We start from the raw sequence: 13,739 nt of genomic DNA on the forward strand, positions 1-13,739 counted from the left end.
GTGAACAGTCTGAATAGGTCCTAAAATGCTCATTTTTTGCCATTTAGACTCTTTTTTTTTTTTTTTACCATTTACCCACGGCATTGGGTAGTGTTCGGTAATTTATACCATTTTTGTGCCATATTATTTTTAATGAGTAATTGTCTCTTTTATTCTCAATAGAATGGAAATCCTCAAAATCCATACTGCCATGGAATTGATGGTGTGATGGAGGCATATTACAGGAGTCTAAAATCTGTACAGCTTTATGGACCAACAAACTTTGCCCCTGTAATTAATCATGTTGCAAGGTAAGCAGAACAGTTATTATGAAGAAATGAACTTCTTAGTGTAACTATTAACTTCTTAGTATAAATTTTGCACCGAAAAGACTTAACAGTCATATGAAGCTAAAATATTTTTAAAAGTGTTTACAGTTGTGTTGTGTGTGCATTCTAATGAGATTAATTTATGCCTCTGAATAGGTTTGAAGACCTTGAGCCTTTAAACTTTACCCAATTGCTTAAGCTTTACCCCGTAGTAAACTCTTAGGAAAAATCATGACAAAAGAAAATTAGACGAGATCGCTCTGCCATATTGCCTTTCTGTCTGGAGAGGTACAGCGATCAGAACTTTTGTTTCATGAAAAAGGCATAAATCTGCAAAACATCCGTAAAGTGCTTTTTTTTTTTTAGGCCTACACGGTGACTGTAATCTCAGAATGTTGAGAACCTCAGCAAAATTTTCTGGAACTTTCTTTGGCTACAAGTGCTGCTAGCTGATAGTGGCATGGCAACAAGGCAACAGTAAAGCCTATGTTGGGGAGCCATCAATGTTGGGTTATGCATCATCTCCTCTAATGTTTTGAAATAAAGCCCTTTCTGTGTTTGTTGTAGTTTTTTGGAGGAGGGAAATGTCTTATTTTAGCAGATGAGATCTTGACTTACAGTATTACCTCCATGTGTGGGTCTAGGAAATGGAATGTGGCTCTTATAATTTTATCATGTTTATCATGTAAAGCAGAAAGGATCTTTGTGTAAGTTATTGCGCTGTTAGCGTCTTGTATATCAGCTTGTAAGCTAGCTCATTCTTACAGCAAGAAATATTCGTTTACTGTCTGTTCTTGCTATTGCCCAGTAAAAAATAGTTTGTAAATTTTATGGTTCAAGGAATTTCCTACATAGTGCAGCATAGCTAGATAACTGATTGCAATTATTTATTATTGGACCTAGTTATTCTATATTTGAATCACACCATTCAAATCATGTACATATATAATCCGTTGGTTGTCTTCAGGATCTACCTGTCTTCCTTTAATCTTCCCTTTCATATGGTCTCTCCAGTAGCAGTTTTCTGAGGGTGTCCTTTTTCCAGTAAGAAAAGCCGCATGTCTGGATGATTAACTGATTATAGCCTGCTCCAAGCAAAAAGGTTGTTTGCTCACATAAATAGTGTACTTTGAACCTGGGAGTTGAAAGTAAACAAAGTTGTAGGTTTTTCTGTACAAGCATAGAGTTCCCTGAGGATGCTACAGATTAGTTACCTTCCTGAACATTCTAAATCTTCAAAAGCTGCTCATTTAAGAGGTTTTTTTTTTTTTTTTTTTTTTTTCCTGGGCTTCTTTGGTTGAAGTGGGACTGTAAGAGCAAAGGACACGTTTTGTCTTTCATTCTTGCACTGAACAGGAAGAGGCTTGAGTGTTTACAGCATATCTTTGGGTGGTACAAAGGGAATGGTTATCTAAGCCTAAATGGCAGGGTTCTTATTCAACCATTTTATGAATATGCAGATGAACTATAAAACTCAAAACACGGTTAGCAACAGGTAATCTTTCTTTGCAATACAAAGTACACTTTAATGAGATCTTTATGCAGAGTGATAACTTCAGATAAATTTTACTAGTGCCATAAAAACAACCATTCAACAGTAATACATTTCTTTCCTACAAAACTATATTGTAGAGAGGTAATAAGTATTCAATAACATGGATAGTCTGAGGACTTATGGTTCTGCTAAGGATCCTCCTCCTCCTGCTGTTGATACAGGTCCCTTTATTCATTGATTCAACATGTGCAGATCATCAATATTATATTCATTTCTTTTTTTTTTCCAATATTCTCAGTTAAAAGCACAGTGTCCATCTTAATTACGAATGTCATTCACTTGAAGATCCACTGAATCGTGCCTCATTATTTTTAATAGTCCTTGGTGATAGATTTTTAAAATTGCAACTTCTAATATTAGTTCCTTTGTATAAAGGCTTTTTTTCCTATTACAAAAAGGATTTTTTTCCTATTATAATGTTCTTTTTTTTTTCTTTTAGATATGCTTCTTCAGTAAAAGATGGCTCCCAGTATTTTGTTCTTCTCATTGTTACAGATGGAGTTATTTCAGATATGGCTCAGACTAAAGAATCCATAGTGAATGTAAGTTTTGCTTAAAATGTTGAAGTTCAAAAGATTATGTTCCTAGACATTAAAATTTTAGACAATCAACTAAATCAGTTAGCATTTCAGGCACTAAACTGTATCCATAATTTAGCCTTCTTTTGAAACAACAATATTTTTTTTATGCATAAAGGTGAGAGGAAACTAAAATGTAAATCTCAATAATTACATAGTATTTGGAAAGAAATGGTACTCTTCTAATATTCATTTCCTCCTGATTTCCCTCATCTGCTCTTGCCTCCTCCTGCTCTTCTTCCTCCACCATCATGCACAACGTACCGTGCTGTTTATCAGCATGAATTGTTCTTTGTATTTGTAGTAATTGCAGGCATTTTTTTTCTTTTCTTTTCAAGAACTGCCCAGAACTTTGTTCCCAAATGGCAAGCATACAAGTCATCTGATTTCCTTTTAGATACCCTTATGGCATTTTCAAATTCTAAATTGTTTCTGTTTCTTTATTAGCTTCAGTATGTTTCTTTTCAAAACTACTATGCTTATAGATCATATTTTACTTTATGAGCAGGTTCTACTCACCTTCCCCTCTCAGAAATATACTCAAAGCAGCTTCTAGCCAAGGTTTGAAAAGATGCATACCAATAGTTTTGAACACACTAAAATAGATCTAGTCAGTAGCGAGGTTGTGGGTGAAAAACCTGCATAAAAATAGTTGAACTACATGTCAGAATGAAAGAGGTAAAACTACAAGGCAGATTTTGAAGTCCTACTTCCACTACCTTCTCCAACGATAGAATCCCCTACCAGTTTGTAGGTTGCACAGGAAAAAAATGCTGAAACTTTCTGCCTTTCCATGGAGAAAAAGATGCCCTCAAGCACTGTAGCCAATGGCATGTAGATAGTGTGTGTATGTTGGTGAGGACTCTGACAACACACCTGACAAATTTTGACACTCACTGTGTTTTGGGTCTATTTGACTGTACCAGCTACTCCCACTCTCCTTCCAGCCTCCAATATGAAAATAGGGTAGAGGGACTCTCACTTTACAAAAGAACTTTATCTTTTTGCTTGGAAGTTCATCCTTCAGTTCAGTCTAGATGCTTGGAACATAGCTTCTATGTTGAATAGCATGTTTTTCAATAATGAATAATATCAAAAATAATTTAAAAGGGCAATAATGGTAGATGCTACCTGATGTGCATAAATCTCAGGAAGAGTGTATTTTATATTTTAACACTAATTGTGATTTTTTTCATCTTTCTCATTACAGCATGTGTGTCAGATACATTCTGTTTTATCAAACTGTTTAAAGGTTATGCTTTCATTCGAGAAATGCCAATGCTAACTTTATAGTCAAAAGTTTAAATACTCTGCTTTACACTGTCCCTATATATGTGTATTCATACGTGTTGGATCACATAGTACTATGTCTGTGTGAGTAGAAATCTTAACTATCAGTCAAAAAGATTATGGAAAACATCTGAAAAACAGGAGTTCTGTTCAATTTCATTTTACTTGAGGCCTTCATGTCTGGATATATTTTCTACTCGCTATCATTTGGTGTATACGGTGTGTTATAATATTTTATAACCTAAATTTTTAATTCACAGTTATGCTGTATTTAATAATCAATAATAATAATAATAACTAATATCTTTAGTTAGCCTTTAATATTTAGCTAAATGGGATTTTTTTTTGCCTGGCTATAAAATCTTAATTGGAAGGTAAGACTTCGTAATGAATTTGCAGTCATCATATTGTACTTTTAACACATGATGTGTATTTTAAAGTGATGTAGAACATTAATTAGTGAGCTGCAGAATTTGATATTTTCAGTGGTTTAAATAACATGTTTATATTAATGAGCTATAATTCTTTTGGTGCAATGATACGACAGATCAAGAATAAGAAACTGTGATGATATATGTAAAAAGTGAATGTCTTTTAGATGAGGCAGAACAACACTTTTTACATTCTACACAGAAAAAGAGAACAGTATATTTTAAAAGCACCAAATTTCAGACTTCAGTGAAGCAGAGTTTAATTTAGGAGAAACTGTACCTTTATGATTTTTGACCAATGAATACTGCTGTTTAAAATGACTTCAGAATGTCTTAATAAGGAATGTTTGTCAACCCTGACACCTTGTTGATCTTTTTTAAGTTCTTATCCTCAAAAGATCCAGTTCCAGATGATTTCTCTGAACTAGCAGATGTCTTGTACTGTTATCAGAGCAGGGGGATCTGCGATATTTATGATACTGCATTTGTAAATTTATGGACTTTATACAGATTTATTAAGAGAAAGGGAGATATCTCTGCCATTGTTTCATTAAGTGAAAAATATTAAGTACCAATAAAAGTCTAACTGTAAAACAGTAAGAAACTTACTTGTCCTAGATGTGTATATGCTTACAATTATTGGTGGTTTACAGATGTTTGTAGAATAAATTTGTCGTCTTAGTTATCATCTTAATACTAAATCTTAACATAATTTGTTGTATTTAATTATGATCCTATATAACTCAAAGCTCTTATAAACAAAAATAAAACAAAAATAATCATCATCTTTACTGTCTTCATCCAAGATAGTTTATTTCAGTTAGCAGGCAATGAATGCCTTACCTTTCTAAGAAGAAAAATTAAAATTGTTCTTTAAAACCTAATAATTTCTGTGTGTTTTTTGTTCAAATTGTCTTCATATCTCATATATTGACAGAAATTCAGTAGTTTATGAATTCTCTTTTTCTTCTTCTTTTGAAGGCTTCAAAGCTTCCAATGTCAATAATCATAGTGGGAGTAGGACCTGCAGAGTTTGATGGTAAGTGTTTTAGTGTCAGTAAGTGTGTGATTTGTTTCATTTTTCTAGAGTGCTTTATATTTGTTGGTATTTTGGCAATATGTAGCTTTTCAACTAAATAAGTTCTTTAAAAGAACATAATATAGAACAAGCAATAAACATAGTTGACATTTCCAGCTGGATTGATTGATAATTCAGCATGATTACAAGCTACCATTTGGGGCTGTATAGCCCCTCAGGCACTCTGTTCAAATCTTAGAACCATATGGGGCCTCGTTGTTTGCAGGGCTCCAGAAGACGAATGGGGAAAAAAAAGCAAAGTGAGTATATTCAGGTAATGCTGAGTTTCTTCAACGTGGGTATTTAACTGTCCTGTATAGTGTCAGTTGACTGGAAATAATGATTTATCTCTTCTTATTGCTCTAACAAAATACTGAGAAAAAGAGAGGAAGCCATCTGGGTTAATCTAGGTTTCACTTCACTTTATAACAAGAACAAGTTTCGTTGTTTTGTCAGTATAGGGAAAACATTGCAGCAGGAATGGAAGCACCAAGGTTATTAAAACATGGAACAGATGATGTTCCAGAACACCAGCCTCTCTATGGTGATGACTTAAGTTGCTTCTGATATTTGGACTAACTTACATAGTGCCATCTTGCATAAAACATCTATTCCTCAAGAAGTTGTTTTCCTTTTTTTTTTTTTTCATTTAGTATTTCTGATTAGATGATATGCCTTTTCTAATATATTTGCTGTCATAGATATATAATGTAAACAGTCACTAACAACTATTCATTTTAGTTCTTACACATTCTGTGAGTATGAAAACAAGAAAAATGGCAGAAAAAATTACTGGGGTTTACCTTCTTATGCTTGTTTGACAAGCAGTATATAAGTGATAATTTAAAATATCTTACTCTTTTTTTTTTTGATGGCATTGTCTAGCTGGACATTAGCACTTCAAGTGGTTGTATGGCACAGGCAGTAAGAGAAAAGCTTTTTCTACACAGGTGCATGAGAAGGGAACTTGCAAGCTTTATTCCCACGCACCCCCTGCAACAGTTCAAACTTCAGTCCTACAGTACTTATTTTCCTCTCACACCTCATCCCATTTTCCCTATTTGTGTGTAATCCCTCACTGACCAAGTGCAGAGATTACTTGTTATATGTGCAGAAGTTCCTTCTCGGAAATGCAGCAGACTCCATATCTGATGTGGACTCTGAAGAAAGTGATTGTAGGGAGGTACATACTGCAGGCCCTCTGACCCAGAGACTAAGCCACTTCTCTCATAGTTTTGGCACCCACTAGATCTCCCCTAAGGGCTATCAGAGAGGTTCATAAGAGTCTGGAACTCAGACGGGGCTTTTGGCACAGCATTCCCTAAAAATGTGAGGGTGACCATAGCGGTTCTTGTCAAGGGACTGATTTGCCTGATATCTTGTCTCTGACAGAGGTCACAGGTAGTTGCCTAGAGAACATAGTAAGTGTATGTGGTACTTTTGTGAATACTGTTTTAGCTTTGAATTGTATTCCTACTACACAGTTGCACTTCAAAGAGCAAATTATCTAAAGAGTTACCTTAAATTGCGGGTGTGTAAATGGACTCGGAAGTGTAAATGGACTAATTTCATTTTTCGTTAATGCTTTTGTTGGATAGATGACATCATGGATGAACTCATTTGTGTTTTATTGTTTGTTTGTTTGGTTTTAAGCTATGGAAGAACTGGATGGTGATGTAGTCAGAATTTCTTCAAGAGGAAAGTTTGCAGAAAGAGACATTGTGCAGGTGGGAGAGAAAAAATATTCTAATAATTACATTTTACTGATCTTGTTTGATTATTTTTCTAGCCATATTCTTGCTTTTCATTTTAGCTTAGCATCAATAAAATTCATCCTAAGATGTACATAACAAGCTTAGAATCTCTTTGCAAAATGCATATATGTTCACATAGGGGATGTTATTGGATTCATATTCATTAGGAGGAAATGTTTTTTAACTGAAAACACACTGATTTAAAGACTTGGGATTGTATAGCCTTGTCTAAAGAGTTAGCTGCCTTTTATTGTGTCCTCCATTGTTCTTATCCTGTCAATTCCATGAAACTGCAACTTTTGTAGCAATATTTCGACTTCTGCAAAGTATATTTGAGATGGCTAGGGTTATTTTTTTTGGTTGGTTGGTTGCTTTTTTGCCTATAACTGCCATGGGTATCTCCTAGATTTTATGTCCTGTCTGCCATACATAACATTGCAGATTTCTCATATCTTAGAGTACCTCAGATGGTGGAAGACATTAGTTTAGGTGACCAAATCAATTTCTGTCTTAATTGCATTTTTATTAGATTCCTGTTTTTTTTTTTTTTGATAGTTTAAAAACTTAAACTTCAGAAATATATTTTTTCGGCTACTTTTTAATGTTTGAAGAAGAGGTATTTTTTGTTTCTACAGCCTACAGAGAAAATTACTGGAAGGGCAGCATCTCAAAACTTAGCCATTGTGAAGATATCAGAGTAAACATTCTGGATATTTTAATTAGTGTTGTCAAATAAGTGATCATAAAATTGAGGATGAGGAGAAGCTGGACAGCTCAACAGTAGGCAAGAAATAGCATTTCCTACTTTGTAATGCTCCTTGGTAGTCCAGGTTTGACTCGATATTCCTTAATTTCCGGAGGTGCCCCAGCCAGCTCTACATAAGCTGCTTCCAGAATTGGAAGTGCTTCTGGATCCCAAACTAGTATTTCTGCAAAGCTCTGTGCTATGATTTTTTTTATTTATATATATAAATATATATATGTACACAAATATATATAAAATATATATATAAATATATGTTTTTATTTATATGTTTCTTAAAGCTGGATATTTTATTTGAGTATCTTTGCCATATACTCTGTGTGCTTTAAAGATGCACAAGTATACATTATTTTTTGAAACAACTGTAACTCCAAAAACTGCTGCTTGCACATTCAAAGAATGTAATGGATAAAATTCTTCAAATGTCATTAAAAAAAACTGTGAAAATGCTGTACATCAGATACAGTCTATTTTCTGCTGAGAAGTAAAAAGTAATGTGCAATAAAAATGTTTTGAATTTCTTTAGGGTACATTGTGTATCAGAAACATAAAATATTTATTAATATATTTCAATCAAAACTTTGCCACAAGTCATATTAAATTAACTGAAGGCAGTATTATTCTATGGGCTTTTCTTTTTCTGCCTAAATACTAACAGGTGCATTGTAGGCTAAATAAATAAAAAGGGATAATGTCAAACCCTTTAGATTTAGCATGACCTTTTTCTTGTATCTGTCAGGATAAAGCTGAATTGCTTCTATAAAATTAACCACTCAAATATAAAAAAGATTATCCTTTTTGTGGATTGTGTTAGTAAAATTAACAACCATTTAATTTTAATAGTTTGTACCGTGAAATATTTTAGTTAAATTAACAGTGGGAAAACTTGCCTACTAAAAGTAAGTCGTTGTATCTATTACATTTGCTACTGAATGCATTTCAGGTGAAGACATGACCTTCCATTTTTACCTCCTCAGTATGGATTTTAGATACTCTGGATTTATGTATCTCCCAGTTCTCCAGTTTATTTCATTTCTGCACCTTTGTTATCTTCTATTTAAGGAGTTTTAGGAAGATTCTTATTTATATACCTGTTGTTTCACTTCTCATATTAGCCTTTTAGATTAAACTCTAAAGTTACAGACAAAGCATTCTGCATTCTTTCAGTTTCCCTTCAGTTTTTCTTACATCTTTCGTTATGATCTTTTCTCTATATGTTTCTGACTACTTCTGGTCCTTGCCCTGGCGAGCTATTCTTGTGTACCTGTGTGTATGCTTATGTCTTCATGGCTCCTCCAATGCCTATACACCCTAGGAAATAGGAGGGGAAACTAATCTAAGTCATCTACATTGTATAATTGCATCATCACAGAACTGTAGAAGTACCTCCATTTTCTGCAGATTTGTTGCACAGTGCCTTTGCACAGGATTTTTATGTCTGCAGACCAGTGAGTAAGATAATCACTTGGAAAAATACGTGCCTTGTTTCTTAGCCCAGACCATATATGCTTTTTATATGACTGCTCGTGTGAGAAAACAAATGCTATTTTTCATGTAAGAAAGGAGGCAGAATTGGTAAATGTCAGAGTATCTGCTTCTTATCAAAGAGTCAACAATCATAGAAATAAAGTAGCTAATTATGGAATTGCAGCTTCTTTGCTACCTTCTGTGTTTTCCAAGGCTGATGTAAAAGTGGCTTAATTAGCTTTTAAGTTCTTTATTGCTGGAAAGCTGCCTTTTGTTTTTCTGAAAGTTATTTTATGTAATATATTTAGTAAATTACTTATGTTACTTTTTGTCTTCTCTGGAAAAATAGCAGGTTCTCAGTGTAAGCTAAGCTCTCCCTATAATTCAGCAATCACCTAAATGTTGAAAGCTTTATTACTTCTAAGAAAAGTGAATTTGGTCACTGTGCACTCAGGAAAGCAAAATTCTTTGGGTTGGGATAATGTGGGAGAGAGGCTGCTGATTTGAGAGTTCAGCAAAGACAGGTGAGATGTGTGGGATCTGGCTTCTCCCTTAATCAGTTCTAGTTTCACCCCAGAGAGCAGCATGATGACAGCTAACAATTACTTGTGTCTGTTTCACAAGGGGAAAAAAGCACCTCTAGCCTTTGAATTCCAGCACAGCAGAGCATAACGCAGCACCACGGTACCAGTAGCTTTAGACATTGAATCCCAATTTTGAAAAGTCACCCAATTGCAGCCTTGAGATATATTCCTTAAACCTAAGTAAGAAGCAGAATTTCAAATAAACCTTTCCCTTTGGCATAACCCATTAGTTAGCTTAGCCCACTTCGTCTCCGGGTATAGTCTGTTGTTAATAAAGATCAAGAAGCCTAGAATGATTCTGGTCTCTATATTAAGAACATAGGTCTCTCATTAAGTGTTCTGAATTCCATGGCAGAGCTGGATAACTAACTTTTTAGGCACTTGGGATAGCTGGGTATCACATAACGAGACCTGTAATAAGTGTTGAAATGCTTTATAGTGTTACTCTACTAATTTTGCAGAAGGAAAAGAAAAATAGTCAAAGCAACTTTAGGTGAAGAGTGTTTGTTTGAAATGAAATATGCTTTGAAAAGGGACCTACAAGATGCAATGAAAGATGGTCAAAAATCTAAAGTTATCCTTTGTTTTGTTCATTCCAGTTGGCAAAAATAAGTAAATTATAGTCACAAATTGCCAAATTTTGGAAGCCAAAAAATCACATAATTAGCAATTTGAGCTATTAGGAATATGAAGTCTTGGTGAAGTATTGGTGAAGGCTTGTCATTGGTCCTTTTGGAGGTTTTTTTTTTTTTAATTCATATACAATAGGTATATATGCTGCATTTTGTGCACACATACACACACCCACACACATACATATAAAAGGTGGCACCTTGGCTCTCTAAACCAAGCTTTCTTACTTCTATATTACAGGATCAGTTCTTCATTTGCATAATGAACTTTTTTTTTTTTGTAGTTTGTGCCATTCCGAGATTACATTGACAGAAGTGGAAACCACGTATTAAGCATGGCAAGACTTGCTAAAGATGTCTTAGCTGAGATCCCCGAGCAGTTTCTGTCCTACATGAGAGTCAGAGGGATAAAGCCATCACCTGCACCCCCACCCTATACACCCCCTATTCATGTACTACAGACTCAGATATGACGACTGCTCCAACAGGCTCAGTGTTTATCACAAGTCAAGAGCCTTTGGCTGCAGTTGTAGCTTGTGATAACTTTTTGGAGCTAAAATATTTCACTTCACATACCAAAATTCTCCATATGGTTGCATGAGCAACTGAAAAGCTACTAATGCTAGGAGAAAAAAAAGTTGATGTTATGAGTCTTCTTTTTTTTTTTTTTGACAAAACCCCTACTTTTTGATATATTTATTGGAGGGGAAAGCACAAGTCAGGATTTCAACTCAGAAGATATTGTCCTCTCTAAATAATGTGTGTAATATATATATGTACAGGAATGCTATTCCTCTGTATCAATGTTTACATGTTACTATTTTTAAATTTCAGTACTTTTATAACTATTCTTAAAATTTAAAGTTTGGAATATTGACTCATATGTCTTCGAGCTTGCAGCAGTTAATCGCAACAGAAGCAATATCTCTTTGAATGTTTGTCCAGACAAATACAAATGAAAAGCTAAAGAAAAGAATGACAAATATGTTTTTTTCCTCATAACTGAATTGCTTCAGTGAGTGCTCAGCAATCCGTTCATCTCACAATTTGAGAATAAGCTCCCAAAAGGTGAATATCACGTTTGTATATGACTTAACTAACTGCAAACTTCAAATGGGAGGCATGCTTACTTTTTCAGAGATTCTTCCGTTTCTAAGTTAATCCAAGTTTACAGATTTTTAAACTAGTTACTGAAGCAAATTAGAAGAATTACTTCTTGTACGTAATTAAATTACCTCAAATCTGTGAGTCTCATAGTTGAATCGCTTAGTTCATTAAACCTTATCATGTATTGCTTAAATCACTGGAACTTTTGCATCAGAAAAGTCTTTTGGAGCGATTATGGCAGATTTTTTTATAATGGATCATTTTAAAATTGTTTAAAATCACAAGTTTTGTCTAGAATGCCCATTCAAAGGGATGCTGACTCTTAATATTTGGGTTTAATATTGTCATGTAATTGCATTGCCAGTCAGGGTGCATGAATGATAATGTTAATTACCTGGTTTAAAAGTTGCACAGCCATGTTGCTTTGTGCACAACTTTGTGTACTGACTACCCAAAAATTTTATTATATGCCTGTTCATATATAATTATAAAATGATCTTGCATGTACAGTTTTTACAGAATACACAGTTTTGTGAATTTGTGTCAGATATATTTTATTTAGAACTAATGGCCTTAAATTTCACAAAATTCCTGAAATGATTGTGAATTGCCTTCGAATACTGTTAAAACTGAACACTTTATTTTTTGTGTCACAGCTGTAACTGTCTTGTAATGTAAATTTTTTCTTTGCATATAACCTGTTTACTACGTCTGTTTCTTACTACCATATGTTGTAATGTACAGTATAAACTACGGTGCGTTTTCTAAGCATGGGAAGTTTTTTGCCAGAAAACAGATCTTCTGAATCAATGGTATATAACTATGTAAATGCAGAATCTTCCATTTTTAAATATATTTAAATTCCTTTATCTCATGCAGGAAAATACTTTTTTTGAGATTACTCCATTATGACAGAAATGATGTTTTTTTGGAAAAAAAAATAAATCTTGTTTTATTTTTATTTCAGAACAGTTTTTACATAAGTACAGATTTTAATTTTCTCACCAAAATATGTATTTCTTAGTAAATTGATGTTGCATGACTGAAATTTGATACTTGGTAACTCAAATTTTGAGGCAAGTGTCATAAAGAATAAGTTTAAATATCTGTATGGAATGGTGGTGCATTTTTCTGCATTTGTTCTTCGTACACATTGTTGGCACTTTAGAAATAAGCAAATTAATACTCTAGTTTTGTTTCCTCGTTCCTTTAGACAAATATCTATGCTAACATTTGTTTTAGTCCATGTATTTAACAACACCTATGTATTTAACAGGATTTCATTCTCTTGGAAAATGAGCAACTTTTTTTTTTCCCACCTCTTGCAGCTATTTGCTTTATCTAGTACATTCTTAGGGCGGTTAAAAAGAAAATAATTAAGTTTATCCATTTTACTATTGTAAAGATTAGTCTCAGAACTAATTTAACAAGCAATATCTAAAGGACAGGTATTCTTAATACAAAATCTAAAAAAAAAAGTCAATTTAATCAAAAGACAATGTTTTTAAAAGACACTGTTTATATGACACTACAGTAAAGATACTATTTAATCAAAATTATTTTTCTATCCTACCCAAGTACCTACCTATTTCATTCTGCATTACTGATTCTTCTAGTTGGTATTGAATTATAAATCTAACAGAATTAATTGAAAGAAAAATAAGCAATTATTGGATAGCTTTTTTTTCTTTAGAAAAAGATTCCACATCTCTGACATTCCCAAAAGGTTGAACATGGTAGCAGCCTAATGTGCACGAGAATCATGTGTGTGCTCCTACACTAGCCGAAGATTTGAAGAATGTATCTGATAACTTTTAATAAGTTATCTTTCAGTCTTCTAGAAGTGAAATTGATAAAATGTTTAATTTAACCTGATATATAACTATATATCAAACTGAGATTAATTTTATTTTCACTATAAGATAAAATAATAGAGGCACAAATTATTTAAATTGCATTTCAAATATAGCTGAAAATTAGTCTTAAAGACTGGTGTAACTAACAAACAACTTTGCTTCCACTAACAGCCCACTGGAAAAGCTCTGTTTCTTACAAAGCTGTGTAAAATTGAAGCACACGAAGACTGACATTTTCACAAATATGTAGATAAGTAAAATGTCAAGATGACACTCCTTATATTTCTTTTGCTTTTATTCACGCAAATCTTAGGTCCTGTCATCCTTATGTTAGAC

At 33.6% G+C, this 13,739-nt stretch overlaps 1 protein-coding gene across 1 annotated transcript in view; it reads left to right on the forward strand.

Moving 5' to 3' along the window:
• Positions 1-12,416, forward strand: part of CPNE8 (copine 8) — a 76,624-nt gene extending 64,208 nt beyond the window's left edge. The window contains exons 16-20 of the mRNA XM_088533241.1: positions 163-290; positions 2,303-2,405; positions 5,144-5,201; positions 6,894-6,967; positions 10,725-12,416. Of these exons, the coding sequence (XP_088389367.1) occupies positions 163-290; positions 2,303-2,405; positions 5,144-5,201; positions 6,894-6,967; positions 10,725-10,913 (552 nt within the window). The 3' untranslated portion in view covers positions 10,914-12,416. The remainder of the gene's footprint in view (positions 1-162; positions 291-2,302; positions 2,406-5,143; positions 5,202-6,893; positions 6,968-10,724) is intronic.
• The last annotated feature ends 1,323 nt before the right edge of the window (positions 12,417-13,739 follow it).

This window comes from Tinamus guttatus, unplaced genomic scaffold (genome assembly GCF_059628265.1).
Source record: "Tinamus guttatus ecotype Peru unplaced genomic scaffold, ASM5962826v1 Tinamus_guttatus_pri_ptg000489l, whole genome shotgun sequence".
Lineage (NCBI taxonomy): Eukaryota > Metazoa > Chordata > Aves > Tinamiformes > Tinamidae > Tinamus > Tinamus guttatus.